The sequence below is a fragment of the Arachis hypogaea genome, chromosome 4 (assembly GCF_003086295.3).
Source record: "Arachis hypogaea cultivar Tifrunner chromosome 4, arahy.Tifrunner.gnm2.J5K5, whole genome shotgun sequence".
Taxonomy (NCBI): Eukaryota; Viridiplantae; Streptophyta; class Magnoliopsida; order Fabales; family Fabaceae; genus Arachis; species Arachis hypogaea.
This window is the reverse complement of record NC_092039.1, coordinates 14,390,486-14,415,852: the sequence shown is the minus strand read 5'-3', so window position 1 is coordinate 14,415,852 and position 25,367 is coordinate 14,390,486. Positions and strand designations below refer to the sequence as shown.

General features: G+C 36.3%; 5 protein-coding genes and 1 pseudogene across 8 annotated transcripts; 3 read left to right on the top strand and 3 right to left on the bottom strand.

Moving 5' to 3' along the window:
- Positions 1 to 265: 265 nt before the first annotated feature.
- On the bottom strand, positions 266 to 2,176 carry LOC112796355 (small COPII coat GTPase SAR1A). The gene is made up of 3 exons (XM_025838770.3): positions 1,885 to 2,176; positions 1,629 to 1,760; positions 266 to 735 (listed from the first exon to the last, which is right to left on the bottom strand). Exons 1-3 carry the CDS (start codon positions 2,011 to 2,013, stop codon positions 415 to 417), a joined length of 582 nt encoding a protein of 193 aa, XP_025694555.1. The 5' UTR covers positions 2,014 to 2,176; the 3' UTR covers positions 266 to 414.
- A 627-nt stretch (positions 2,177 to 2,803) lies between these two features.
- On the top strand, positions 2,804 to 3,563 carry LOC112796356 (uncharacterized; annotated as a pseudogene).
- A 3,172-nt stretch (positions 3,564 to 6,735) lies between these two features.
- LOC112796352 (uncharacterized) lies at positions 6,736 to 11,435 on the top strand. 4 transcript variants are annotated; one of them, XM_029297792.2, is made up of 8 exons: positions 6,736 to 7,001; positions 9,081 to 9,328; positions 9,411 to 9,681; positions 10,146 to 10,207; positions 10,543 to 10,819; positions 10,922 to 10,983; positions 11,127 to 11,198; positions 11,318 to 11,435. In XM_029297792.2, the coding sequence occupies exons 2-7, from the start codon at positions 9,191 to 9,193 to the stop codon at positions 11,187 to 11,189; spliced, it is 873 nt and encodes a 290-aa protein (XP_029153625.1). In that variant the 5' UTR covers positions 6,736 to 7,001; positions 9,081 to 9,190; the 3' UTR covers positions 11,190 to 11,198; positions 11,318 to 11,435. The 4 variants fall into 4 exon arrangements, with proteins under 4 accessions (XP_029153625.1, XP_029153623.1, XP_072091226.1 ...); XM_029297790.2 differs by having other exon boundaries at positions 10,543 to 10,830; XM_072235125.1 differs by having other exon boundaries at positions 11,127 to 11,338.
- Positions 11,299 to 13,293, top strand: LOC114924100 (DNA-binding protein BIN4). Its single transcript, XM_072235127.1, has 6 exons — positions 11,299 to 11,435; positions 11,939 to 11,985; positions 12,129 to 12,155; positions 12,381 to 12,456; positions 12,558 to 12,691; positions 12,787 to 13,293. Exons 1-6 carry the CDS (start codon positions 11,417 to 11,419, stop codon positions 12,844 to 12,846), a joined length of 363 nt encoding a protein of 120 aa, XP_072091228.1. The 5' UTR covers positions 11,299 to 11,416; the 3' UTR covers positions 12,847 to 13,293.
- On the bottom strand, positions 13,190 to 14,760 carry LOC112796353 (pathogenesis-related protein 5). The gene is made up of 3 exons (XM_029297571.2): positions 14,076 to 14,760; positions 13,708 to 13,969; positions 13,190 to 13,580 (listed from the first exon to the last, which is right to left on the bottom strand). Exons 1-3 carry the CDS (start codon positions 14,545 to 14,547, stop codon positions 13,445 to 13,447), a joined length of 870 nt encoding a protein of 289 aa, XP_029153404.2. The 5' UTR covers positions 14,548 to 14,760; the 3' UTR covers positions 13,190 to 13,444.
- Positions 14,761 to 19,413: 4,653 nt separating this feature from the next.
- Positions 19,414 to 23,963, bottom strand: LOC140184052 (uncharacterized). Its single transcript, XM_072234332.1, has 6 exons — positions 23,825 to 23,963; positions 21,479 to 21,861; positions 21,025 to 21,039; positions 20,859 to 20,945; positions 20,622 to 20,748; positions 19,414 to 20,269 (listed from the first exon to the last, which is right to left on the bottom strand). The coding sequence occupies exons 1-5, from the start codon at positions 23,961 to 23,963 to the stop codon at positions 20,686 to 20,688; spliced, it is 687 nt and encodes a 228-aa protein (XP_072090433.1). The 3' UTR covers positions 19,414 to 20,269; positions 20,622 to 20,685.
- Between the last annotated feature and the right edge of the window lie 1,404 nt (positions 23,964 to 25,367).

The following is a 25,367-nucleotide window of genomic DNA, read 5'->3' as shown; positions in this document are numbered from 1 at the left end:
TTAGAATTATGTCGTCATGTGGAGCTAGGCCTTTGTTTAAACGTTGATGGAGTGGTAGTTGGCATTATGAGATATGTAATTGTTTGAGCAATATATAGGAGACATCACAAATGGGAACTATGAAAATGTTATGTCCATTCCATGGAATAAGGATTTAGCTATAACCTATAGTAGTTTTTATTAATGAGGCCCGGTACCAAACTACGATATTGAAGCAGTAAATTAGCAAGCATGTTTTCAGAAATATAAAGAATGAAAAAAAAAATAAGAAAAAAGGCAATACTACTCATTTAAGTATGAATTCTCCAGGGGTAACCACCACCCTGGAAACTACACAGCCAAATGCTGATATTCAATCCAGTTGAAGGTAAATCAACAACACTGAGGATACTTATTTGTCTATATCTTCTTTCATCATTTGATGTACTGAGAAAGCCACTTAAAGCCTTCGCCATACCCCATCTTGCGGACAATACTGCACATGAACACCTCCAGAGGGCGGAGGTTGGAGTCGGCAAGATTGACCTTTCCCTTGCCTGTGGTGAAGTTGGTCAGTCCCATGTGGTAACGCAGCTCCTCCTCCGATGCAGCATAAGGTATGTCAATCTTGTTTCCCAATATAAGGAAAGGTACTTTCGCCAGTGACTCATCTGCAAGAAGAGCATCCAGTTCCTTCTTTGATTCTGCAAACCGTTCCTTATCATATGCATCAACCAGATAAACCACAGCATCCACCTACATGAAATAAAATTTACAGTTCAACCTGCTAGTCCAAGGAGAAAAACTATATACTCCAAAGATTAGGACTAACTCGGCCTATGTTTACATAGCCGGTCCCAATCCCTGCGACAGCCAACATAAAACTGTGTCGCATAGCAACGCATGGCTAGGATGCAATGACGTCTCATGTAGGGTTGTGTAAGACCTGCAGCGAACGTAAAACTTTGTTGCATCCCAATGCATGAACATGACACTACATTTTTAAACCATGTAGCCAACCTCATCTAGTGGGAAAAGGCTTTGTTGATTAAATATTAGGATAAATAAATGTGAGATAATAGACATCACAGAACAAAAGCCAGTGGCACATTCCTTCTATCTATAAAATACTCCTTGAATTCAATTTTATCTGTCACTATTGCGGTCACTTTTCGCCACATACTTGGATCAATTTTAGCTCACAGCATGCATTCATGCATAAATTGGCTTAACTAGGAGGTTCCATTGGCTTAACTAGTCAAAATTGTAACCGAACAATTACTGAATTGTGGTTGAATTGAAAGGTATGTTATCTAAAAAAATAATAATTCATGGTCTAACCAGTTTAACTAGAAGGTTGGTCCAACTTTTAAAACAATGGTCAGAAACATAAAAAACAGGAATCACAATAAGAACTTAAATTTCCAAATTTTAAGCGAACCACCCTACACAATATTAATAACAAGACAACACAATTAGAAGAGTGGCATTGAAAGTTTGAAACTCGTCATCAAAGCCACCAATGAGCATGGAGCTCAGCTGGAGGAGACTGCTATAAGCAACTATGTTATAAAGGAGAGCTTTGTGGTTCAATCCTCCAATACCTATGGTGACCCCATGAAAAAGGAACAAAGAAACTAAGAATTAACCTGAGCATAATAGTCCCTCCAGACTCTGCGAGCAATCTGGTGTCCCCCCAAATCAAAGGCTTTGAATTTGATCTTCCCAATACTCAACTCCTCCGAAGTTGGGTATTGAGTTGGTTGATGCTGAACTAACCTCTGCAACAACAACAACGACAACAAAGAAAACACACAAATTTCAAAACTTTTTCAACAATTGCTTCATAAATTGATCAATCAATTAATTAGTTAATTTGAAAAAGTTTAGATTAAATAAACCTACCTCGTCTTTGAGCATGTGAAGCAAGGTGGTCTTGCCAGCATTATCAAGCCCTAGGAACAAGATTTTCGCTTCCTTTTGCCACAGACCCAGTGATGCCAAAATTCCATAGAACCAATCAAAAAGAAACATTTTTTTTCTCTCCGAAACAAAAAAAATTTCCTAAGCCTGAGAGTTTTCAGGCGACGACTTCGCCGGAATGTGCAACCGGCGACGGAAAGAAAGACACAGAAAACGAAAAGAGAAAAAAAATTATATTTTTGTTCACTTGGGTAATTTTTTAGTCAAATTATTTTTTTTGGAATGTATATAGGTGACGCTGGGTACTGGTTACCGATGTGGCAGGTAAAGGTGACGCTGTGGTGTGACGTGTTTCCGTCGAATGCTTGACTTGGAAAGTTAAGGGGAATGATGAGGTGACTGGAAGAGCCGGTTGTTGGGCAGGTGTGCTACGTGTACGTGTTTGGTTGGGTGGTACGCGTCACTGGGTTTGACACAGTGAGAGGGAGTGCTTGCGTGTATGAAGAGGGGGCGAATATATTTATTTAGCTAGAAAGAAAGGAAAGTACTAGAAAATAGTCAAATGCTTATTAAAGAAAAATAAGAAAGCAGTCAACCAGTTTTTTTTTTTAAATATTATTGATGCCTTTTAATTTTTAATATTATTTGTCATCTAATGATCTAATTAAACAATAATTACATGAGTCGGATTCTAGATTTAGGTTGTATAATAATCCGTTCTGTTTTTAAAACTCGATCTTTTTATTGTAATAGGTGATAGGATTTTGAGTTGAATTCCATTATTTTTTAAATGTAGAAGAATGGAAATAATAGATTATTAAAAGTTCTTGTAGAAGAAAAGGTTAAGTGAAATCACTAAACGGAATAATTAAAGGTTCCTTATTGAAAAGTGTAAATCCTTAGGTATCTTTCCACTTGAGTGTGACTAAAATCTGTGTTGTTGTGGTGGCTGTGTGACCTGCAGAGGATTAGGGCATGGCATTGAAGTTGAAGTGTGGAAGAATTCTTAAGAGGTTGTTTCCACTAAAGGAATGGAGGTATATGGCAAATCTATGGTTGCCACTCCTGCAAATGTTATTTATATGTCGAGTATTTTGGGTCGTGATAGACCAAATCCTGTGCATAAGTGCGACTGGAAATGTGAAAACGAAAATGTTTGTGGGAACATGTATCGCTGCAAGCTAACAGGGCTAACTCACATCTGTGATAAAAACTGTAACCAGAGAATTTTGTATGATAACCACAGCTCGCTTTGTAGAGCAAGTGGTCAAATTTCCCCCTTACACCAGCAGAGGAACAAGCAGTGAGGGGTGTTCGAAGAAAGCTCGATGCGGATAATTCATCGTCCGATGGCTGTGGTTTTAAGCGTAGACGGGATGCACAATTCCATACTTCTCCTTTCGAGAGATTTTTTTCTGCTCAGTCCTATCTGCAACCAAGTTGGAGATGACATGGATATGAGCTAGATACATGTTTCCTTCCTTTTTGGATCTTTTTTTCTTTTTCCCTTTTACTATCAGATGAGTATCAATTACAACAATTGAATAAATGGACTACCTATTGGTGGACAACATGTATGTCCATCCACTTTGAGAACTCCTTATATTTTCAGTAATAATGTAATGTGGCACTTAAAGTAGCTTGACTGGTTTAGTATTCAGATGACTTTAGTTTCTTGCTTACCTTGGTGGGAAGTAGACATTTAGCTGGCTACAAGATAAAACTCAGACTTTATGATGCCTGTACTTTGATTTAGGACCTGAAATGATGTACTATGTATCAGCATTCAACAATTTACTTAACTGTAACCCTTTTCTAGCTGGCTATTTTGTAGTTTCTAGCGAATATCTAATTACAATGCATAACTTTCCAAGAATTGGTGCGTTAATTACTAATACTACTGCTGTGAGTGGCACTATTTTATTTTAGATCTTGTTTATCTTAATTCCGTTAGAATAGTGCACCATTGGCAGTCATGTCTATTAGGCTGATAATTCTAATCAGGGTAATTTTTGATAACCTTGATCAATGCAGGTAAGGTTCCTAATATGCTCAAAATAGTCAAGTATGAAGTATGTAAAAAATACTACTCTTTCTTTTTTTTTTTTCATTTTTCCTTCCTGAATGTCTTCCTACTTTTGCAGACTCACCAGAGATGGAATAGCTTACATTTTTAAAGTTGTCATTCTATTATCTTTTCTTTACATTCTCTGATTAATTGCTGGCTGTCTGAGTTTAATGTAACTTGTGCAGGTTCAGAAGCATGTACTATCAAGGAGCTTTATAAACATTTGTATTGCAGATAAATATAGAATTGGTTTATATTAGAAAATGAAATATTGATACCTATATACTTATTTTCTAGATGTAGGAACAAGCATTGCCACTTATGCTAAAGTTTGCATCTACTGGAGTTTGGGTAGGAGGATGGTTATGGGGTTGTGAAGAATCTTGAGATTCCACAGGTGCTTCAGACAGAAAGTGACAGACAGATGGTTACGATGTCCTCGCTTTGCAAGTTTTAATGAATCTGTTAAGATTTGAAAAACTTGAAAAGTATATACCCAGTTACATGTTAAATTGAGACCACATTTCTTTATCCACCAAATTAGATTATCATCTATTGGGTGTGACATTTATTGGGCTAAAAGAGAAGGACTTGATCAAGGCAGACCTAGTTATTTGCAAGTTTGAGCATAGTGTATATATCAAACTTGCATTTTCTCTGTACATTTGAGTATTGAAAAAGATTTACCCTGTATTTGAGCCTTATGATATTTTCTTGCAAGTTTTTCATTGTCGTCTGGGCAGATTCAACTTTGTATTGAATGATATTATGTATTTTGAAAATTTGATGCCATAAATTTGTAATGGTAACCATGGCTGTTGCTTTTACTCTATCATTTTTGTAACATACCATTAATATTAATTAGTGGAACATTTAGAACAGTTGAATTTCACTTGTGTATACAAAGTATTTTTATGTTATAAAGATAGAAAATTTATTAAGTCAAGAAAGCCAAAGCAAGTTGCCATTCAGAATAAATCTTAGCAAAAAGGTTTACCTAAATAACAAGTTTTGAATCCACCATAGACCAAAGATAGGTAAAATCTTAGCAAAAAGGTTTACCTAAATAACAAGTTTTGAATCCACCATAGACCAAAGATAGGTAAAATCTTATATAATTGCTCTCGTTGAGAGTCAAACTAATTGAGCTACGAGAGCTTGTTAATATTTTTGTTTTGGAAATCCTATTTAATGTATTTAAAGGATTTTGAATATTTGCTTTGGAATTTGTTTTATGAATCAATTTAAGGACAAGTTACATAATTAAAATGAATTGGTTTTGAATTTATCCAATTGCAACTTTTTGAAATGAAAGACATGTTTGTAACTTTTTTTTTATCCTATGTAAACTACTATTAGCTGTAGCAGTTTTAATTTAAATATAATCCGCTACAAGCTAGCGCAGATTATGTGAGAAAAGGTATTGAACAGAAATTGTTAGAGACTATAGTGATTTCCGAAAAAATCTGTGGGAGGTTCTAGCAAATTACGTGAAGCTTAGGTGAATTCTAATGTGTGAAATTTTTTATAATCTCTAGATGTGACTGAATTGACATTTGAATCTTCCATTATAAATACAAATAGTAAGATTAAATTGACTAATTTCATTTTAAATAAGCTATTAAGATACGAGAATGTTTGGAATAATAAAATAATTCTAATGGACATAATTAGAAAATAAATTATTATTATTATTATTATTATTATTATTATTATTATTATTATTATGAGAGTTTAAGAAATAATGCTAAATAATTATCCTGTGATGATGATTTATTTGGAGCTTGAATAAGCAAAGTAACTAACTGTTATAATGATCTTTATCATTCTACACTAAACATGTATATTTTTTTTAAAAAATTAATAAAAAATTGTTATAAAATATTTAAACAAATTATTCTATATTTCATTTATTTGTAAATTTTTTTATCCCAAAAACATGCACAAATATATCACTATTATATAATGTTTTTTTTTTTTACTTAATTTGTTTGACTTTGTTTTTATATGTGTATACACAGTATATTGATATAAGATTAGATTCGATTCGCACACGAGATCGAATTACGAATTTCAGGTAGATTTTCGCATATCCTATAAATTTGCAAAATATAAATAAATAAGTAATTTTTTTATATTTTATTTCAAATAATAATTATTATATATGTTGTATTATTTTATTTTTATTATTTAGAAAAAATATGTTTAATAATATTTTAGAAGTTAAAAGAGTGAAAAAAATATTGATTTTTTAATAAAAATAAGTTTTTTTAAAATATTTTATATTTTGCAAATATATCCGATTTGCAAATGTGCGGATCAGATCCAAACTAAAAAAACGTATATATTGGATCCGATCCGATGATTTTAGTGCAGACTGAATTGAAATTTTGACGATCTGATTCACATTGCCTCGCTATTTGCATCTAATGCAGTTATTATGTATTTAATAAATTCTCTTTTTAACTTAAGTTATCATAGATAGTATTTTAATTTATGTTCTATTAATTAGATCTCTAAATATCAATGTTCTAAAAATCGGATCGGACCGGCCGGTTGAACCGGTTCAACCGGAGACCAGTGGGTAAAACGTTCCAGTCCCCCCTTAAAACCGCTTATACAAAAACCGTTCAGAAACCGATGAACCGGACGGTAACCGGCCGGTTGGATCGGACCGGAAACCGACCGGTTCGCATAAAACAACGTCGTTTTCTCTTTTTTTTTAAAAAACAAAAAAAAACAAAAAAGTTAAACCCAACCCCCCTCCCCAACACACACCAAACACCCCTTCCTTCGAACATCGAAGCAGCTAGCCCTAAGGTTGCCCAGACGCCCAGACCCAAAACCCAACTTCGTCGCCGGAACCGCCGCCGCCGTCCGTGGTTGTCTGCGTCTTCGCGGCCTCCTCCTTCCCCTGTCCCAAAGGCATACGGCCAGAGCTTCTCTTCTAGCTCCTGCCGGTGAAGTTGCTGTTCGAGGCTTCCAGCTGCTGCGCCGTCGTCTCGCCGTTGACGTCCTGCTGTGGTGGAAGGTTAGTGGCACTGTGATTTCTGTTGAATACTTTAGATTATTGAATTTGAATGTCTCTGAAGTTTGAAGTAGTGATTTGTGATTTTGAATGTCTCTGATTACTTGATTATTTATTTGTGTTTTGAATATGAAATTTGTGATAAATGATAACTGATTTGTTCTGCTGCTGTTGCCATTTTTTTCTCAGTAAACTCATAAGCATTGAACTGTGCTGTTTTCCCTCAAATTAATTTTGGTTCATGTGATTTAATTGGTGTTTAGGGTACAAAGTGAAAAGCTATTTTTAATTGGATTTGCAAGGTGATTTTTGGTTGATTTTTTATTTAATTTGGTAATAGTGTTTATGATTGGGTTTATCTGGTTTTCATTCTTTTTGAATTTGGTAATAGTGTGATTATTTGTTGGTGTTTTGTAATATTTGTTGCTGAATGATGGTTGTTCGTTCTTGCCTCTGTTTAGTAATATTTATTGAAAGAGCAATGCTAGGGAGCCAGCAACTTTTGTGATTGTTAGCCATCAACTAGCCATCAATGATGATTTGATGGTGTGAGATTGGTGTGAGATTTCATCCAATGGCTCACCTTTTTCTGCTGGTTACATGCTGGACAAAATTCAATAAAATTGCTGGCCCTCTAGACTTTTCCTTATTGAAATTTTGTACATTTTCATTGCTACACTCTTCAACTATGGATTGTATTATATGCTGCTAGATTTGAACTCATCAAAGTTCCCTGAATTTAAGTTCTCCTTTGGAGACACATATTCAATTACCAGTGAAATGATAAACAATCCTGCATCACTTGGTAAACATGCATCTGCCTCTAGCTAATTCAATATAAATAGTGAATTTATTTATTTTTTTAATTCTTTACAAATTATTAAAGGGGGAATTGGAATACAATTAATAATGTCGGTACAAAGTTTTGGGCTGACAAAATTACCTTTGTTTCAAGGGTTTTATGTGTCACGGAATTTGCTAAGATTATTGTTATAATGGAAATTGTTAAAGTTTCAAAGGGTCATTCACAATTCCTTTGTGCTTGCAGCCTCTTAGCAACTTATGCCATAGTTAAGCATTACTTGCCTAGTCCAGTGTGTATGCTCTTTGGTTCCCTAGAGCAAACATTGTGTGAATTCATGAATATTATAATGTTTCTTGGAGACATCTCATGTTAACAACAGAGACAAAAATTCACCTCACTGCACTATATAATCATGCATCCAAGCTCATATCTATTTCCAGTTAGTTTGTAGTTGTGTACTATAAGTGATTTGTACATATCATCGTAAAAAAAATAACTGGTTACAATTGTTTATCGAAAATGTGCAAATTTAAGTCATGAAAGTTGTTTGTATATGTGAGATCTCAATGAATAAGTAGCTTTGCATTGTATTCAATGATTATTTGAACCTTCAGTGTTGTCTTCTTATCTATTTTTATGCTATTAATTCATCTCTACATGTTGCTTGACATATTCTAAAATCAATCAAAAGGCACCGTTGTATCATGTCTTACCTATTTGTCAAGTATATTAATATATTTTGTAATATTAATGTATTTTTGTGATTAATTCCTATTATTTGTAATATTAAGGAGATGGATTCACCATTAGTATTACAAGGTTTGTTCAATTTGTTTGATCTTTTTTAATTCTTTACATTAGGAAAGAGATGAAAGAGATATTGTTGACTGAATGACAGTGTTGTTATGAGACAAAAAGTGGGTTGAGTTATAGTTTAGGATGTTTATTTATAATTTATTTATTATTTTATTCTAAAACGGTTTTTTCGGTTGAACCATGGTTGAACCGGTTGGACCAGTAAACCAGTGAACCAGTGACTAGAGCGGTTCAATGACCGGTCCGGTTCTCAGAACCTTGCTTGTATATCATATATAATTGTGAGCTGCTGTATTTTTTATTTTCTGTTAAAAGATGAAACATGTTATTTGTGAATATGAAGTTTAAGTTGGTCATTTTTTGTTGCAGTAATTTTAATCAAGTATATATTATGGTTAATTGGTTAGATTATTTTTCATTTAATTAACAGTATAACAATTTTGTCTCAAATTTTACAAAAGGAAAAAAGCTTTATGGCGCGGGGCAGGCTAAGATTTTCAGACTGCTGGCCTGCCCGGTTTAGTGGCGGGCTTCGGCACGGCGGGCTGGGGAGGGGAGGGGTGGGGCGTACATGCCTGTTTGCCACCTCCTATATCATGCAACTGACTTTAATGTTATACATGTATATATTACTTTTAGCAATCAACACACAGAAACAGCAATGAGTGATTCAAGGGAGAGCTCCCCAGATTGGTTGCGTTCTTTTCAGGTAATTTGATCAGTTTCCATTGGGATAGATGATGAGTTACCATGCTTTACATCCTCAGATAAATTTTATTATTATTGACTAGGTGCCATCGCATTCGCCATTGATACTGTCATCTGATTCCAAGTCCTTACATGACGATAGCCTATCAATTGGGGATGAGACTGATGCTGAAGGATCATCTCTGGAGATCAGCAAGTGTAAGAGTAAGAATAAGAGTAAGAGCAGGAGCACTGGTCTTGGCAAAAGCCGTTATAAGTCTTCACCTAGAAAGACATTAGAAGTAGCTGCTGTTGAAATAGAAGGTTGTACTACGTCATCTAGAAGAAAGAAATCAGAGAAGCAAAATGCAGAAGGTATACTGATTTGTATTTGTGTTTAGAGTTCTGTATTGATGAGTAAATAGAACATTTAAGTTCAGAGGTCTAGGACATGAGTGATGCAATCCTAATTAATTGTTTATTAACAGAACAGAAAAAAGGCTGTATAGATTATCTATACTAATTGCTGAGAGAGTCTCCCGCGTTTGATGCCTTCTCTATATTTCTAAAATTTTCCAAATTTTACTCTCAATATAAGTAAAATCTAGGGGATTTTTTTTGGAATCAATTAAACACAAAAGACCCATGACTTACACACATTGGAGCTATTATTTTTTTGTACTTCTAATTTAAAACCAATCTGCATATAGTTTTATTTCCCCCCTAAAAACATGATATCATTAACATATCAGGCTTTGTTTCTATCTAGTGATAGCATGCAACAATCATTTTACAATTTGCTACTTTATTGAATTGTCGTTTGGTCTCTTATGATGCAGGAGACATAGAGGAAAGGAAGATTGGCATTGATTCAAACAATGACATGCATGTCGAGCATAAAGTAAGAACCTTGCCCCATTAATTCTTAGGTGGGATCAGTAGTTTTAGAGAAGCTATTGATATTTCATCCTTGAACATCAAGAGGATTCTAATCCATCAAGCATAGAATATCTAACCAGTATACCATTTTTTCTCGTCCTTAGAATAATTCTATTTCCTACTACAACACCAATATGAGCATTGCAGGGTCGGATAGGTAAAGGATTAAGAATGATATATCACCAGAAAAAAGGAAGCATATTTTCCCTTGTATTTTATAAGAAAAATGTGTTTGGCTTGCTAACGCTTGGCTGCGATTACTTTCTGGTTGCTGATTAGTCAAATGTTTTTGCATAGGAATCTGTTTATCCAATTTTGAGTCTATCATCGGATTCTGAGTCGTGCCTTGATCATAGCCCCAAAAAAGAAATTCGTAACAATCAGGTGGAAGCTTCTCAGCAACAAATACCTCAATTGATTAGTGAAGAAGCTAAGGATAAAATTATCCTTGGCAATGATGGAAAGTCTCCATCCAGAAAGGGTTCAAAAGGAAAGTCTTCTCAGAAACCAATTCATGTAGAAGATCATTCACCAGTGAAAGGGAAGAAAACAAAGGGCAGTGCAAAGGAGAGAGGTATGGAATGGGTTAGTATGGGCATATAAGTTGTAAGATATCACTCCATTCTCTTTTTATGGATTTCTGACCATGTGCTTGTGGTTTCTACAAATGGGACAGGTAGTGGTGGAGATCTGGAGGCTGAGGAGGAAGAAACTTGTGAAAAGCTCATTGAGACAAATGTAAGAATGACTACAATAATTAATTAATTATAATGACTCACCACACTCCCATGACTTTGAAACTGAAATAAGTGATAGCCATCATAAGCTATCTTGTTATCTAGTCCAGCATCCTGATTTTGCGTGCTATTTGTAATTTGCAGGTCTCCTCTTCAAGGCTGCCTTTGGTGCTTTCTGAGAAAGTTCAACGCACAAAGATAGGATAGCAACTATATGTTATGGATTTTTCTTTGCTGTATGTTGTGTTTTGTAATTGGAAGGGCCATGTTGTTATGTTCTCTTCTTAATTCATGAGAATGGAAAGGGTACCTGAGGAGGAGCTTTGGTTTTGCAGGCTCTTGTTAAGTGCCAAGGTGACTCCATAGATCTCAGTGGTGATGTGGGAGCTGTAGGCCGGGTTATAATTTCAGATTCTGCATCCAGAGATCAGGAAATGCACTTAGACTTGAAAGGTACTTTTTGTTTTAGCTCATATATTTTCTGATTCTCAAAGAAATCAGAGAGTTTCATCAATATAAAGACATGGACAAATATTTTCTTAATCATAATATTGTAGCGTGAGTATGTGAAGAAAAAACAGAGTACAGTTTAGTAATGTCAACTTACTTCTTATGGCAAAATTATTACATGTGGAGTTCCCAAAATACAAAAGGACTCATGCTTCGTATTTTAAAAATAGGAATATCGGAATCATAAGCACAGTACTTTCTTTTCTTCTTAATGACATATTATATTATTTTTTTATTTAAATAAAAATCATCATAAATATTACCTCAGTTTTTTAGCTTAAAACGAGAGAAAAAAGAAAGAAAAAACTTCTCGTAATATATTTTCATTCCTTTACTAAGTTATATGCCTTTATAATATGTTCATTATAAGTATATTCCGTTTTCTGTGTTAGTTTTAGGCAGTGACAAACTGTTTCTGATTGTTTGTATTGTTGGCATCATTTCAGGAACTATATACAAAACATCTATAGTTCCTTGCCGGACATTTTGTGTGGTAAGTAATTAAGTTGGATGTAATCTGCATTTAAAATTTTTATTTGTAATGTCCTTGTGGCTAGTTACCTTCATGATCGAGTTATATCAAACCTTTCCTGCTTGTATTTTTCAAACACTGATACGAGCTTGTTATTTGTTCAGGTTAGCTTTGGACAGTCCGAGGCAAAGGTCTGTTGATTATCTAATATTTTCGTATTTACTCACATATTTGAAAATTGTTTGACGCAATTATTACTATCCTGAGTTATAAATCTGTATTTATTGTCAAGGTTTCTCTTCTACTTTTTATTTGTGTTAATCATCAGTATCAGCCCTGACAAGGATTATGATAAATATCTGCTGTCATTATGTTTAACTGATATTTTGATGTTATTCTTAATATTTCTTCATCAGATAGAGGCCATTATGAATGACTTCATACAGCTGGAGCCACAATCTAATGTATATGAAGCTGAAACTATGGTTGAAGGTTATTTGCATCTACCAAATTGAGGCTTTTATTTCTGGTAGTTTTTCCTTTATATTATGAATAAACTCCTTTACTCACATCTTAACCTTTCATGTGAGAAGGGACACTGGATGGTTTTGCCTTCGATTCAGATGAGGAAGCTGGCAAGATGCCAAAGGCCACCCAAACTGATCAAAATGAGCATGCTGAGGAAGAAACTCACAGTAAATCCAAAGGGAAGGGTGACAAGAAAACAGTAAGTTCCTAAAAAGTTTTCTTGGTTTCAGATTCTCCCTTTATAAATGAAAATGCTGCTGCATACATACTAAATTGTATAAGATTTGGATACAGGGTGTGCTGAAAAGAAGAGAGGTAGAAGTACTGGAGGAAAACCACAACCTAAGACAGTAAAGAAAAAAGCTCCAAAAAAAGCTCCAAATTCTAAGGCAAAGACGAAGAATTGAAGAATTGAGTCGAAGAAGTGTTCCATTGTGTATGTTGTAAACTTATACTCAATCCTTGGGTTAAAAGTACTAGTTGATGAAATACTTTGCCCATGTCAGAGATAATAACATTACAGCAGCAACAAATCCACCCCAGAAGAATTGGTACTTTTATGATTGGTGAATGAGTTCTTATCAAATCCTTCTTACATGTTCCTGTTTCCATAATACTCACATTGTAGTTTCTTTTCCAGTGAATTATTATTTGTTATCTCTGCTTTTAGTTGACTTGTATTAGCTGGCTAATATAATTTTGAAATATTACTTTGTTAACTAAATTCTGCCAAACATGGGAGAATGAATTTCAGGATTCTAATTTTCCTGATTACATTGACTATGCTTGTTCCCCTCCAAAGAATGTCTTGCAAGATTGTAAATCTTGTTCGCTGATTGCTAATATTATTCTTGCTTGTTCATTTCAATCTCACGAGCAGGGATTCTTTTCTCCCTCTTTTGAGAAGCACTCCTGGAGTTTCTTGTCATTCCATATCAATAATGTTCGTGTCTTAGAAACACTGAGAAAGAAGATCGAGAATCAAGAGAATGATAGGCGCTGGTAAGGGCAAGAGAGTATTTGATGAGGAAGTAACTTGCTTACGCTTGGGCTTTCTAGGTGGTGGTGTATGATTTTGGTTTTTCATCCTGTGTTGTAAATTGTAATGTAAAATGTTAGTTAGTTATTGGATGGGTTTATCATGAAAATGTGGCAATAAACAAAAAGAGAAGGGAAACAAATCACAGTTGTGGAAGATGATGCATAGTTGTAAACCTGTAGGGACAAAAAACAATCTCATATTCACTAGCTTTGCAAGTGAAAGTGCTGGTTCCATCATCAAATGCATAACTATAAGCTCTAGGACACGCCTTCTTGAAGATAGTTGAATAAAATGTAGGCTGGCAACTCTTTGGGTTAGCATATTGTCCAGCGCAGCAGTACTGATCCGACTTGAATGCCTCACAAGCACTTCTGCACCCTACTACACCACGCTGGTTTCCTTCTTCACCAAGCACTTGAAGTTCTCTAGGGCAACCTATACCATTGCATTTTTTTATAATTCTATAAGGTACCCTTTTTATTCTCGCATGTTAGCTTTCAGTTGTATAGTTTATTTTCTTTATGTACTTTTGAACTCTTACCACTGTTGATATCAGTCACGCATCCTGTAGCATTACAGGCTCCACCAGATACACCTCGTGGTAGAGCCACTAACGGCAAATTGTAGCCATCTACCATGCTGACATCGTAAAAATCTTGTCCATTGGCTCCGTCGAGTGTTATCTCAAACAGTGAGGTAGGAGGTGCTGCACCATTTCCATCACATTCCAGTTTTCCCCCACAGTCACCAGTTAGGCATTTGCCAGCTCCTGTGACATCAAATTTGCAACCCGTCCTTGCCCATATTCGTCCCGACCATCCTGGTACCGTGGTTAGTCTGACACTTTGGCTTGAGTCCAACTGGAATCCAGTCGTTGATAGTTTAGGGCTCCCTGAACCAGCAAGTGTACCAGGCCATATAGTATGAGGGCAGTTGTTGATTATGGTGAATGTGTAAGAGAAAGTGTTAGAGAAAAATGTTAAGAGAATAAGTAACCTAGGCCAGGGTGCCATAGTTGTGTATTTGAAGGATTATATTTGGTAGTAAAAGTTGAGTCCTAAGGGGGTACCTAGGGAATTGGTGCGAGAAAGGGAGTAGTCAATGGCCCCCCGATTTGATATTTATAAGGATTTGAAGGAGGTAATTGTATGGTATTACCGTATCCGTTATGCAATGTAGAACCAAATCGTTACGTTGCTTAAACCAATATTATGGATTTCGCATTTCTTTTATTGTGGATGGCCTCTGTTGAAAGCAATTCTTTGCTTTTTTTTTTATTTGCACCAGGGTATTCATCAGGCCGAAAGCCCAATGACTAATCCCTTGGGTACTGCAGAGGCACATAAAGTGAGCGACCCTCCCAAGCAAGCAAGCTCTATTCTCATCCTCCAGTGAGTATCGAACCCGGGAGAAATGGTTAAGAGACACAGACCTTCATCCATTTGTGCCAACTTGCGTTGGTAGCAATTCTTTGCTTTTGCTGTTGCATGGGAAATTTCACAAACTTTTGGAAATCACGGATTTCCTCGTAGAATCGTGTATAGAACTTTCTAGGTTGAACCTTGTAAGAATTTGCATGGATTATTCGGTGTGTTTCCAAGTCCAAAGGTAGAAATAGAACTTTGATCCTATAGTGGCTTATCGTGATGATCTTTACAAAATTTGGTCAACAAGCATATAACCCGATCCGAACGTAATTACATGTCTCAATACTTACTACCTATACCCGGACCCGGGTCGGAAAGGGCTAAATATAGCATTCGCTAAGCAGCTAAACTGAAGTCAAATACTCGGCTAAATCCTATCTCCGAATTCCGGTAAGGAAGAAATTCATTGATAACAGATCATTGCTAAGAAAGAAGAGTTGAGTTAGCAGGCTCAATGGGATCTTAGATTAAAGCATTTTTCTTTCGACCATGTGGTTCGGCTTGTTGTGCCACCTCACTTAACCAAACATATCCGAGAAGAAGTTCTACCAGATCTACAGCACTTGCTGCTTCTGCTTCATGCCCGGTTGCATCTGACTTTTCTGGTTCACCTTCTAAACAGGTATCCGCACCTGATACACATCCTTCTCCTGTAGCTTCTTCTTTTTCCTATGACTTTTACCAAGGTCTTATGGGAAGCAAAATTACTTTTCAATGGTGAAAAATAGAAATTGACCTCAACCTCGAGTATGCAAATTAAGCAGTTATCCACCGCGAAGACTAAGGCTGCGAGAGGATCTTTCCCGAGACAATCTTGTATATCTTAAACTTTTGGGTTAAGTACGATTTTTGTCTCTAAGATATAGGTTGAAAATTTTTTTTTGTGCCTAATCTATTTTTATATACAAAATCGTCTCTAAGGTTTAAATCAAATTTTAAAATCGTCTTTTTTACTTAAATCTTAAAATTTTGGACCAAATTACCCATAACAAAAAATTATAAAATTAAAAAAAAAGAAAAATAAGAAAAGGAGAGTGTTTCTTCTCTTGCGAAGGGGAAGAGAAGAAGAACAAGGGAGAAGGGAAGAAGAAAAAGCTGGTCATGATTCACCTCTGCCTCCGCTTTCACCGCTAAATATTTAAAACCAAGTTAAACCTTAGGGACGATTTTAAATTCAAGTTAAATCTTAGAGACCATTTTATATACAAAAAAAAGTTGGGGATAAAAAAAATTTTCAATCTATATCTTAGGACCAAAATCGTACTTAACCCTAAACTTTTCGAGAAAACTTGGAGTTTTGGTAGTAAATTTTGCGCAAACTTATTATAAACAAATTTAAAAACTTGCCTGGAAGAAATCCATTTTTCTAAGTGATATTTTGATTGAATTCATTTTGTATGTAATTTTATCTATTAAATTTAGGGCAAGTTACATAATTAAATGAATTAGTTTGGAATTTATCCAATTGCAACTTTCTGAAACGGAAGACATGTTTGTAATTTTTTTACAAGAGAAAAGGTGTTGAATAGAAATCGCTAGAGGCTATAGAGGTTGTAGCGGTTTCTAAAGGATTCAAGCAATGCATGAACTGCTACTGACTATATCGATTTATGAAGAAACGTCGGCATGTTCAATCTGTGGGAGGTTCTAGCGGTTTTTGTGAAGTTGAGTTCTCTATAAATACAAGTGCAAGACAATTGAAAAGAAGTGGAGATATTTAGAGATCTAATTAATAGAACATAAATTAAAATACTATATATGATAACTTAGGATTTATTAAATAGATAAGAACTGCATTAGATGCAAATAGCGAGGCAATGTGAATCAGATCGTCAAAATTTTAATTCAGTCTGCACTAAAATCATCGGATCGGATCCAATATATACGTTTTTTTAGTTTGGATCTGATCCGCACATTTGCAAATCGGATATATTTTCAAAATATAAAATATTTTTAAAAAACTTATTTTTATTAAAAAATCAATATTTTTTTCACTCTTTTAATTTCTTAAATATTATTAAACATACTTTTCCTAAATAATAAAAATAAAATAATACAACATATATAATAATTATTATTTGAAATAAAATATAAAAAAATTACTTATTTATTTATATTTTGCAGATTCATAGGATATGCGAAAATTTACTTGAAATTCGCAATTCGATCTCATTAGTGTGCGAATCGGATCTAATCTCATATCAATATATTGTGTATACACGTATAAAAACAAAGTCAAACAAATTAAGTAAAAAAAAAACATTATATAACAGTGATATATTTGTGCATGTCTTTTGGGATAAAAAAAATTTACAAATAAATAAAATATAGAATAATTTGTTTAAATATTTTATAACAATTTTTTTATTAATTTTTTTTAAAAAAAATACATGTTTAGTATAGAATGATAAAGATGATTATAACAGTTAGTTACTTTGCTTATTCAAGCTCCAAATAAATCATCATCACAAGATAATTATTTAGCATTATTTCTTAAACTCTCATAATAATAATAATAATAATAATAATAATAATAATAATAATAATAATTTATTTTCTAATTATGTCAATTAGAATTATTTTATTATTCCAAACATTCTCGTATTTTAATAGCTTATTTAAAATAGAATTAGTCAATTTAATCTTACTATTTATATTTATAATGAAAGATCCAAATGTCAATTCAGTCACATCTAGAGATTATAAAAAATTTCACACATTAGAATTCACCTGAGAATAACCAGCTTCACGTAAATTGCTAGAACCTCCCACAGATTTTTTCAAAAACCACTATAGTCTCTAACAATTTCTGTTCAATACCTTTTCTCACATAATTTGCGCTAGCTTGTAGCAGATTATATTTAAATTAAAACTACTACAACTAATAGCGGTTTACATAGGGTAAAAAAAAAAGTTATAAACATGTCTTTCGTTTCAAAAAGTTGCAATTGGATAAATTCAAAACCAATTCATTTTAATTATGTAACTTGTCCTTAAATTGATTGATAAAACAAATTCCAAAGCAAATATTCAAAATCTTTTAAATACATTAAATAAGATTTCCAAAACAAAAATATTAACAAGCTCTCATAGCTCAGTTGGTTAGAGCACCTGTTTAGTAAGTGGGAGGTCTTCGATTCTTAACAAGAGCAATTGTACAAGATTTTACCTATCTTTGCTTTATGGTGGATTCAAAACTTGTTATTTAGGTAAACCTTTTTGCTAAGATTTATTCTGAATGACAACTTACTTTGGCTTTTGGCTTAATAAATTTTCTATCTTTATAACATAAAAATACTTTGTATACACAAGTGAAACTCAACTGTTCTAAATGTTCCACTAATTAATATTAATGGTATGTTACAAAAATGATAGAGTAAAAGCAACAGCCATGGTTACCATTACAAATTTATGGCATCAAAATTTCAAAATACATAATATCATTCAATACAAAGTTGAATCTGCCCAGACGACACAATGAAAAACTTGCAAGAAAATATCCTAAGGCTCAAATACAGGGTAAATCTTTTTCAATACTCAAATGTACAGAGGAAATGCAAGTTTGATATATACACTGTGCTCATACTTGTAAATAACTAGGTCTGCCTTGATCAAGTCCTTCTCTTTTAGCCCAATAAATATCACACCCAATAGATGATAATCTGATTTGGTGGATAAAGAAATGTGGTCTCAATTTAACATGTAACTGGGTATATACTTTCCAAGCTTTTCAAATCTTAACAGATTCATTAAAACTTGCAAAGCGAGGACATCGTAACCATCTGTCTGTCACTTCCTGTCTAAAGCACCTGTGGAATCTCAAGATTCTTCACAACCCCATAACCATCCTCCTACCCAAACTCCAGTAGATGCAAACTTTAGCATAAGTGGCAATGCTTGTTCCTACATCTAGAAAATAAGCAGATAGGTATCAATATTTCATTTTCTAATATAAACCAATTCTATATTTATCTGCAATACAAATGTTTATAAAGCTCCTTGATAGTACATGCTTCTGAACCTGCACAAGTTACATTAAACTCAGACAGCCAGCAATTAATCAGAGGATGTAAAGAAAAGATAATAGAATGACAATTTTAAAAATGTAAGCTATTCCATCTCTGGTGAGTCTACAAAAGTAGGAAGACATTCAGGAAGGAAAAATGAAAAAAAAGAAAGAGTAGTGTTTTTCACATACTTCATACTTGACTATTTTGAGCATATTAGGAACCTTACCTGCATTGATCAAGGTTATCAAAAATTACCCTGATTAGAATTATCAGCCTAATAGACATGACTGCCAATGGTGCACTATTCTAATGGAATTAAGATAAACAAGATCTAAAATAAAATAGTGCCACTCACAGCAGTAGTATTAGTAATTAACGCACCAACTCTTGGAAAGTTATGCATTGCAATTAGATATTCGCTAGAAACTACAAAACAGCCAGCTAGAAAAGGGTTACAGTTAAGTAAATTGTTGAATGCTGATACATAGTACATCATTTCAGGTCCTAAATCAAATCCAGGCATCATAAAGTCTGAGTTTCATCTTGTAGCCAGCTAAATATCTGCTTCCCACCAAGGTAAGCAATAAACTAAAGTCATCTGAATACTAAACCAGTCAAGCTACTTTAAGTGCCACATTACATTATTACTGGAAATATAAAGAGTTCTCAAAGTGGATGGACATACATGTTGTCCACCAATAGGTAGTCCATTTATTCAAGTGCTGTAATTGATACTCATCTGATAGTAAAAGGGAAAAAGAAAAAAAGATCCAAAAAGGAAGGAAATATGTATCTAGCTCATATCCATGCCATCTCCAACTTGGCTGCAGATAGGACTGACAGCAGAAAAAGATCTCTCGAAAGGAGAAGTATGGAATTGTGCATCCCGTCTACGCTTAAAACCACAGCCATCAGACGATGAATTATCCGCATCGAGCTTTCTTCAAACACCCCTCACTGCTTGTTCCTCTGCTGGTGTAAGGGGGAAAATTTGACCACTTGCTCTACAAAGCGAGCTGTGGTTATCATACAAAATTCTCTGGTTACAGTTTTTATCACAGATGTGAGTTAGCCCTGTTAGCTTGCAGCGATACATGTTCCCACAAACATTTTCTTTTTAACATTTCCAGTCGCACTTATGCACAGGAGTTGGTCCATCACGGCCCAAAATACTCGACATATAAATAACATTTGCAGGAGCTGCAACCATAGATTTGCCATATGCCTCCATTCCTTTAGTGGAAACAACCTCTTAAGAACTCTTCCACACTTCAACTTCAATGCCTTGCCCTAATCCTCTGCAGGTCACACAGCCACCACAACAACACAGATTTCAGTCATACTCAAGTGGAAAGATACCTAAGGATTTACACTTTCCAATAAGTAACCTTTAATTATCCCGTTTAGTGATTTCACTTAACCTTTTCTTCTACAAGGACTTTCAATAATCTATTATTCCCATTCTTCTACATTTGAAAAATAATGGAATTCAACTCAAAATCCTATCTCCTATCACAATAGAAAGATTGAGTTTCAAAAACAGAACGGATTATTATAAAACCTAAATCTAGAATTCGACTCATGTAATTATTGTTTAATTAGATCATTAGATGACAAATAATATTAAAATCAAGGTTGCGAGAACCGGACCGGTCAATAAACCGGTGAGGTCACTGGTTCAATGATTCACTGGTTCGACCGGAGTACAACCGGTTTAATTGAATATTAAATAAAAGACAGTGAAGGAGGCTCGGCGTTCTCTAGTAAGCTGCATAACCTACACTCAATAGTGAAAAAAACCAGTTATGTGGCCACTTCTTAGAAAAATTATGTGTGTCCTTATTCATTATCATCTCAAAATGACAATATCTTGTATCAGCTTCTTACCTTTTGTTCTAGAACCACCAAATCCTTCTTTAATTTTGAGATCGTCGAATTCTTCGTACGTATGATGTCTTCTAGTTCAGTAGCCCTCTATTTTAAACAGTATCATAAGTGATTAGTAAACCAGACAAAAGGAGAATTTGAATGCAATGTGAATGAGTATTATCACCTTGTAATTAGCAGTCTCAGAGGATTTCATGAAGCAGCAAACAAATTCATGAAGCCAGCAAATAAATTCATGAAAAAATAACCTCAGAATCATGAAGCCAGCAAACAAACAAATAATGAAGCCAGTAAACAAAATCATGAACAGAGAACAAATAAATCAAGCACAGAAAATCAAAATCAGAAGGCAGCAACAAAATCAATTTTACCATACCACCATCAACAATTCAGATTCAATGAAAATCAGCAACCAAAATTAACAACTCAATCAGAAAAACCAGCATAAAGCCATAAACAACTCAGAATTAACATAAACAACTCAGAATCAGAAAAAATTCTAGCATTAACAATGTTCATCAACAACGTAGAATCGGAAATATCAACGGCCAACAACTCAAAAATCAGAATAAATAAAATTAACAAAATAACCAAAAATAAATTGAGGCAGTAGTGCTTACCAGCGGCGAGGGAGGAAAGATGGTGACGGCGCGGTGAATACTCCACAGCCGAGCAGAGAGACACGTCGCAGTGAGAGATGGGCACCAACAAATCGAGCACAGACGACAATGGAGAAGCCCTTCGCGGCGGCGTCGCCAACAGTTCCGAACAAGCACTCGACGTTGAGGAGAAGAGGATCGAGAAGCGAGCAGACCTTCCACGAGCGAAGACGGCACCCAAGTCTGTCTCTGCCGGCGGCGACAACACCGTCTATCGGAAGAGAAGAGCTCGGCGATGGGATGGGGTTGGGTTCCTACCGCCGTTAGGGTTTGAGTTTGCCCAGTGAGAGAGAGAGGGAGAGAGAGAGAGAGGGGGGCAGGGGTGGGTGAAGGCCTGAGGGGTTCTGAATGTTTTTTTTTAACAATATATATATATATATATATATATATATATATATATATATATCCTGAACCGGAAAAAAACCGAGCGGTTTGACTGGTTTTTAAGCCGGTTTTTTGCAAGACGGTTTTTCACAGCAACCAAACCGGACAATTGACTGATTTCCGGTTAATCCGGTCGAACCGACCAGTCCGGTTCGGTTTTCAAAACAATGCCTTTTAGAACTAATTTATTTGATGAAGTATATATATATATATATATATATATATATATATATATATATATATATATATATATATAATATTTTTGTGAATATATCCGTCAGAATTTAAAATTATTATCATAATAGTATATTATTTACTCATCTCTTTTCCAAGTTATAATAAGTTAATAATTATTCGGTTGCTCGGGTCCGAAATGAATTTAGTACGATAGAGTTCGAGAGTTGGTGGGTTACTGGATGCCTGGCCTGGGAGAGCTCCGGAGCGCAGGTGAGGGAGACTCTTCTGAGCTGACGAGGAAGGGGTGCCACCTGCAAGGACTCCGATGCTCAAGTTAGTGTCCGTACAAGAGGCGGCAATTAGGGTAAAGGGAGTGATGTACTTGGGGGGTAGGGCCCTCCCATTATATAGTCTGTACTAGAGTGGGTCCCACATGTGCAGATCCTCTTTCTTAAAAGTTTTCTTTCCAGCTGTCCAGGGGTTCTGATGAGGTAGAGGAGTGAGGCGAGTTGGCGGGTTAAGAAACCCGTCGAGTCGGCTTGCAGGGAACACCCGAACCCAATTTGCTGGTGGGCTGGGTCGAATTAGTGCCTCCAATGCGTTAATCACTAAAATAGGTGATTGGCGCGTTAGTGTAACTCGCCCCTTCTCTGGTTGAGCTCCCCGTAGATCGGGAGTCCGTTGATGGAGGACGCGACTTCGTGTGCGTGTTTTGCCCCCACGCGTAGCTTGGCGTGTCGCTTCGACCTTCACGTTGAGCATTTAAAGCTCATAATGATGGATTTGAAAACCCAGGAAAAAAGACTATTGTGCCCCTGTCTTTTCGCGCTTCCTTTTTTTACGGTTACCATTCTGATTTTCTCAAAACTACCATCTTTTTCATTTGCTTCCACATTTTCATTCCCCTTTTCATCTGCTTCTGTTTATTGCTTCATTTTCCAGATCACTCTCGAAGAAACTTTTGCGCGCAGTTCTTCATCTAATTATTATCTTCTTTCTGCACGTTTCTCTGTAAGTGCTTCACGCTCCTTTTGCTATTTCATTGCTTAGTTCCTTCTTGTTCTGTTTTGTGATTGTCACTTTCATGATGCATGCCATTTTTTCTTTTTCGCCTTGGTTCATGTTTGCTTGAATAAATATAGCCCATGTTAGATAGTTGCTAGGGAGTACCATTCAGGCGTTTATAGTAAATCTAGGCTTTAGATACTAGCGCAGAAATTATAGATCAGTAATATATTTAGTCGTAGATCCGTTTTGTTTATTTTTCGACTTAGCGATCTCCCGGGTTAACTTGAGTGGTGCCCCCGCTGTAGGTATGGCGCGACACCAGCACCGAACGTTATTGATTTTTACGTTTGGGTGACCTCGGATGTGAAGGACACACCGCTTAGGTAACTAGGGAAGAGCTCCAGGCTCTTTGAGACGCGGGTTCCTTATGCGGGGGAGGTCCCGAGGAAGCACACTACCAGGTCTATATCCCCGGCGAACGTGAGAGGGTGTGCCATAAAAACATGGCTTCTCCCCAGGTGGTCGACTAGCTGTGGGTATATAAGCATATGTTCACCATGTTGGGTCTCCGGCTTCCTTTCTCCCCCTTCATTATGTCACTACTCAACCGCTGCGCGTTGCCCCATCACAGCTTCATCCAAATAGCTGGGCCGTTGTTCGGTGTTTTGAACTGGTGTGTGAGTACTTGGAGATCCCGGCCTCTGTAAATGTCTCCTCTATCTCTTTCTTCTAACGAACCCCTCTCGCACGGGGAAAGACGAAGAAAGGGCATATGCCCTTCCGGGCCGTTCAAGGCCGTAGAATATTTGGTCTCCTCGAAGATTCTTTCCATCACTTCAAGAGCACCTTCTTTAAGGTACGGCCTACCCCGGGTCATCACCCTTTATGGCTTACCCTGCAGGGGGAAAGAAGGATCCCGACCTACTGGAGTTTCGGGGCGGACTCGGACTATTTGATAGAAGAAACTTACGAGGGGATGAGTGAGGAGAACTGCCGGATTGCTGACATACTGTCGATGATTTTTGGTTCCAAGAATCTGAATCCTCACTGTGATGGGGGACCGGGAAGTCGGTCGTACTCATGTCGGTAGGTTATCGCCTTGTTTTCTTAGACCCTTCCTTTCCGTTTCTTCTGGTTTTTCTTATTGCTAACTTTGGTATCTTACTTGTGTTTCCTCAGCAGTTTCCCTGGCTGATGGGAAGACCACCATGTCCGATCTTATGGCCCACTTCCTTGGAAGTGATGACGACGATTCCTCGGCTACCCATTCAGACAACCTGGGCTCCGACGTCGTTGGCGAAGGGAGCGGCCAAGTTGCTGCAGGATGTTAAGATGACTCCTAGCCTTCCAGGAGCACTCAGGTTGAACGCCCTCCGGAGAACGCGGCTGTGGAGGAGCCGATCCTGGAGCAGGAAATTGGCCTCGAGGCTGATCCCAATTTGACCACCGTGCCCAATCCTGAGAAACAAAAGGGACCTGCTGGGGAGACTCTAATAGTAATGGAGAGGAGTTTTGATGCTGGGGGCTTTATTGACTCTCAACTCCTCCCGGGGACCGAGGAATTCTTTCGGGAGGAGGACCTTGCTGCCCAAGCAAAGTGGGTTTATTGCAGCCTCCTCCGAGCTACTGCCATTGCCCGGAAGGTGGAGCCCGTTTTGGCCAGCGCCAGGTTCTAGAGGGAAAGCTTCGTGCTGCCCAAAAAGATATTGCCGACCTGACGGCCCGGGAAGGGTTCTTCAAGACTCAGCTCGTCGAGAAGGATAAGAAGGCGGAGGAAGATGCCACCGAAATCAACAGGCTGGTGGAGCGTGGTGCACGAAATTATAATCACACTTTTGCAATTCCGCACAACTAACCAGCAAGTGCACTGGGTCGTCCAAGTAATACCTTACGTGAGTAAGGGTCGATCCCACGGAGATTGTCGGCTTGAAGCAAGCTATGGTCATCTTGTTAATCTCAGTCAAGCAGATTCAAATGGTCATGAGTTTTGATAATTAAAAGATAAAGGAAACATAAAATAAAGATAGAAGTACTTATGTAATTCATTGGTAGGAGTTTCAGATAAGCGTATCAAGATGCTTTGTTCCTTCTGAATCTCTGCTTTCCTATTGCCTTCATCCAATCATGCGTACTCCTTTCCATGGCAAGCTGTATGTTGGGAGATCACCATTGTCAATGGCTACCGTCCGTCTTCTCAGTGAAAATGGTCCGGCTACGGGTTACGAAGGGCTAATCATCTATCGGTTCTCACTTGTGTTGGAATAAGATCCAATAATCCTTT

What these genes read in the sequence shown, in the direction of transcription:
- LOC112796355 (XM_025838770.3), bottom strand. Translation starts at nt 2,013, where the DNA reads ATGTTTCTTTTTGATTGGTTCTATGGAATTTTGGCATCACTGGGTCTG. An exon ending in TTCACATGCTCAAAGACGAG is followed by an intron (nt 1,761 to 1,884) that starts GTAGGTTTATTT and finishes TTGTTGTTGCAG; the next exon opens with AGGTTAGTTCAGCATCAACC. An exon ending in GGAGGGACTATTATGCTCAG is followed by an intron (nt 736 to 1,628) that starts GTTAATTCTTAG and finishes TATTTCATGTAG; the next exon opens with GTGGATGCTGTGGTTTATCT.
- LOC112796352 (XM_029297790.2), top strand. Translation starts at nt 9,191, where the DNA reads ATGCCTGTTTGCCACCTCCTATATCATGCAACTGACTTTAATGTTATA. An exon ending in AGGAGAGAGGTATGGAATGG is followed by an intron (nt 10,831 to 10,921) that starts GTTAGTATGGGC and finishes CAAATGGGACAG; the next exon opens with GTAGTGGTGGAGATCTGGAG. An exon ending in AAAAGCTCATTGAGACAAAT is followed by an intron (nt 10,984 to 11,126) that starts GTAAGAATGACT and finishes TGTAATTTGCAG; the next exon opens with GTCTCCTCTTCAAGGCTGCC.
- LOC114924100 (XM_072235127.1), top strand. An exon ending in CTTGCCGGACATTTTGTGTG is followed by an intron (nt 11,986 to 12,128) that starts GTAAGTAATTAA and finishes TTATTTGTTCAG; the next exon opens with GTTAGCTTTGGACAGTCCGA. An exon ending in GGAAGGGTGACAAGAAAACA is followed by an intron (nt 12,692 to 12,786) that starts GTAAGTTCCTAA and finishes ATTTGGATACAG; the next exon opens with GGTGTGCTGAAAAGAAGAGA.
- LOC112796353 (XM_029297571.2), bottom strand. Translation starts at nt 14,547, where the DNA reads ATGGCACCCTGGCCTAGGTTACTTATTCTCTTAACATTTTTCTCTAAC. An exon ending in CGTGACTGATATCAACAGTG is followed by an intron (nt 13,970 to 14,075) that starts GTAAGAGTTCAA and finishes GCAATGGTATAG; the next exon opens with GTTGCCCTAGAGAACTTCAA. An exon ending in ATTGTTTTTTGTCCCTACAG is followed by an intron (nt 13,581 to 13,707) that starts GTTTACAACTAT and finishes TTTACAACACAG; the next exon opens with GATGAAAAACCAAAATCATA.
- LOC140184052 (XM_072234332.1), bottom strand. Translation starts at nt 23,963, where the DNA reads ATGACCCGGGGTAGGCCGTACCTTAAAGAAGGTGCTCTTGAAGTGATG. An exon ending in TCTTTCCCCGTGCGAGAGGG is followed by an intron (nt 21,862 to 23,824) that starts GTTCGTTAGAAG and finishes AAAAACATTCAG; the next exon opens with AACCCCTCAGGCCTTCACCC. An exon ending in TGGTGGTTCTAGAACAAAAG is followed by an intron (nt 20,749 to 20,858) that starts GTAAGAAGCTGA and finishes TATTGAGTGTAG; the next exon opens with GTTATGCAGCTTACTAGAGA.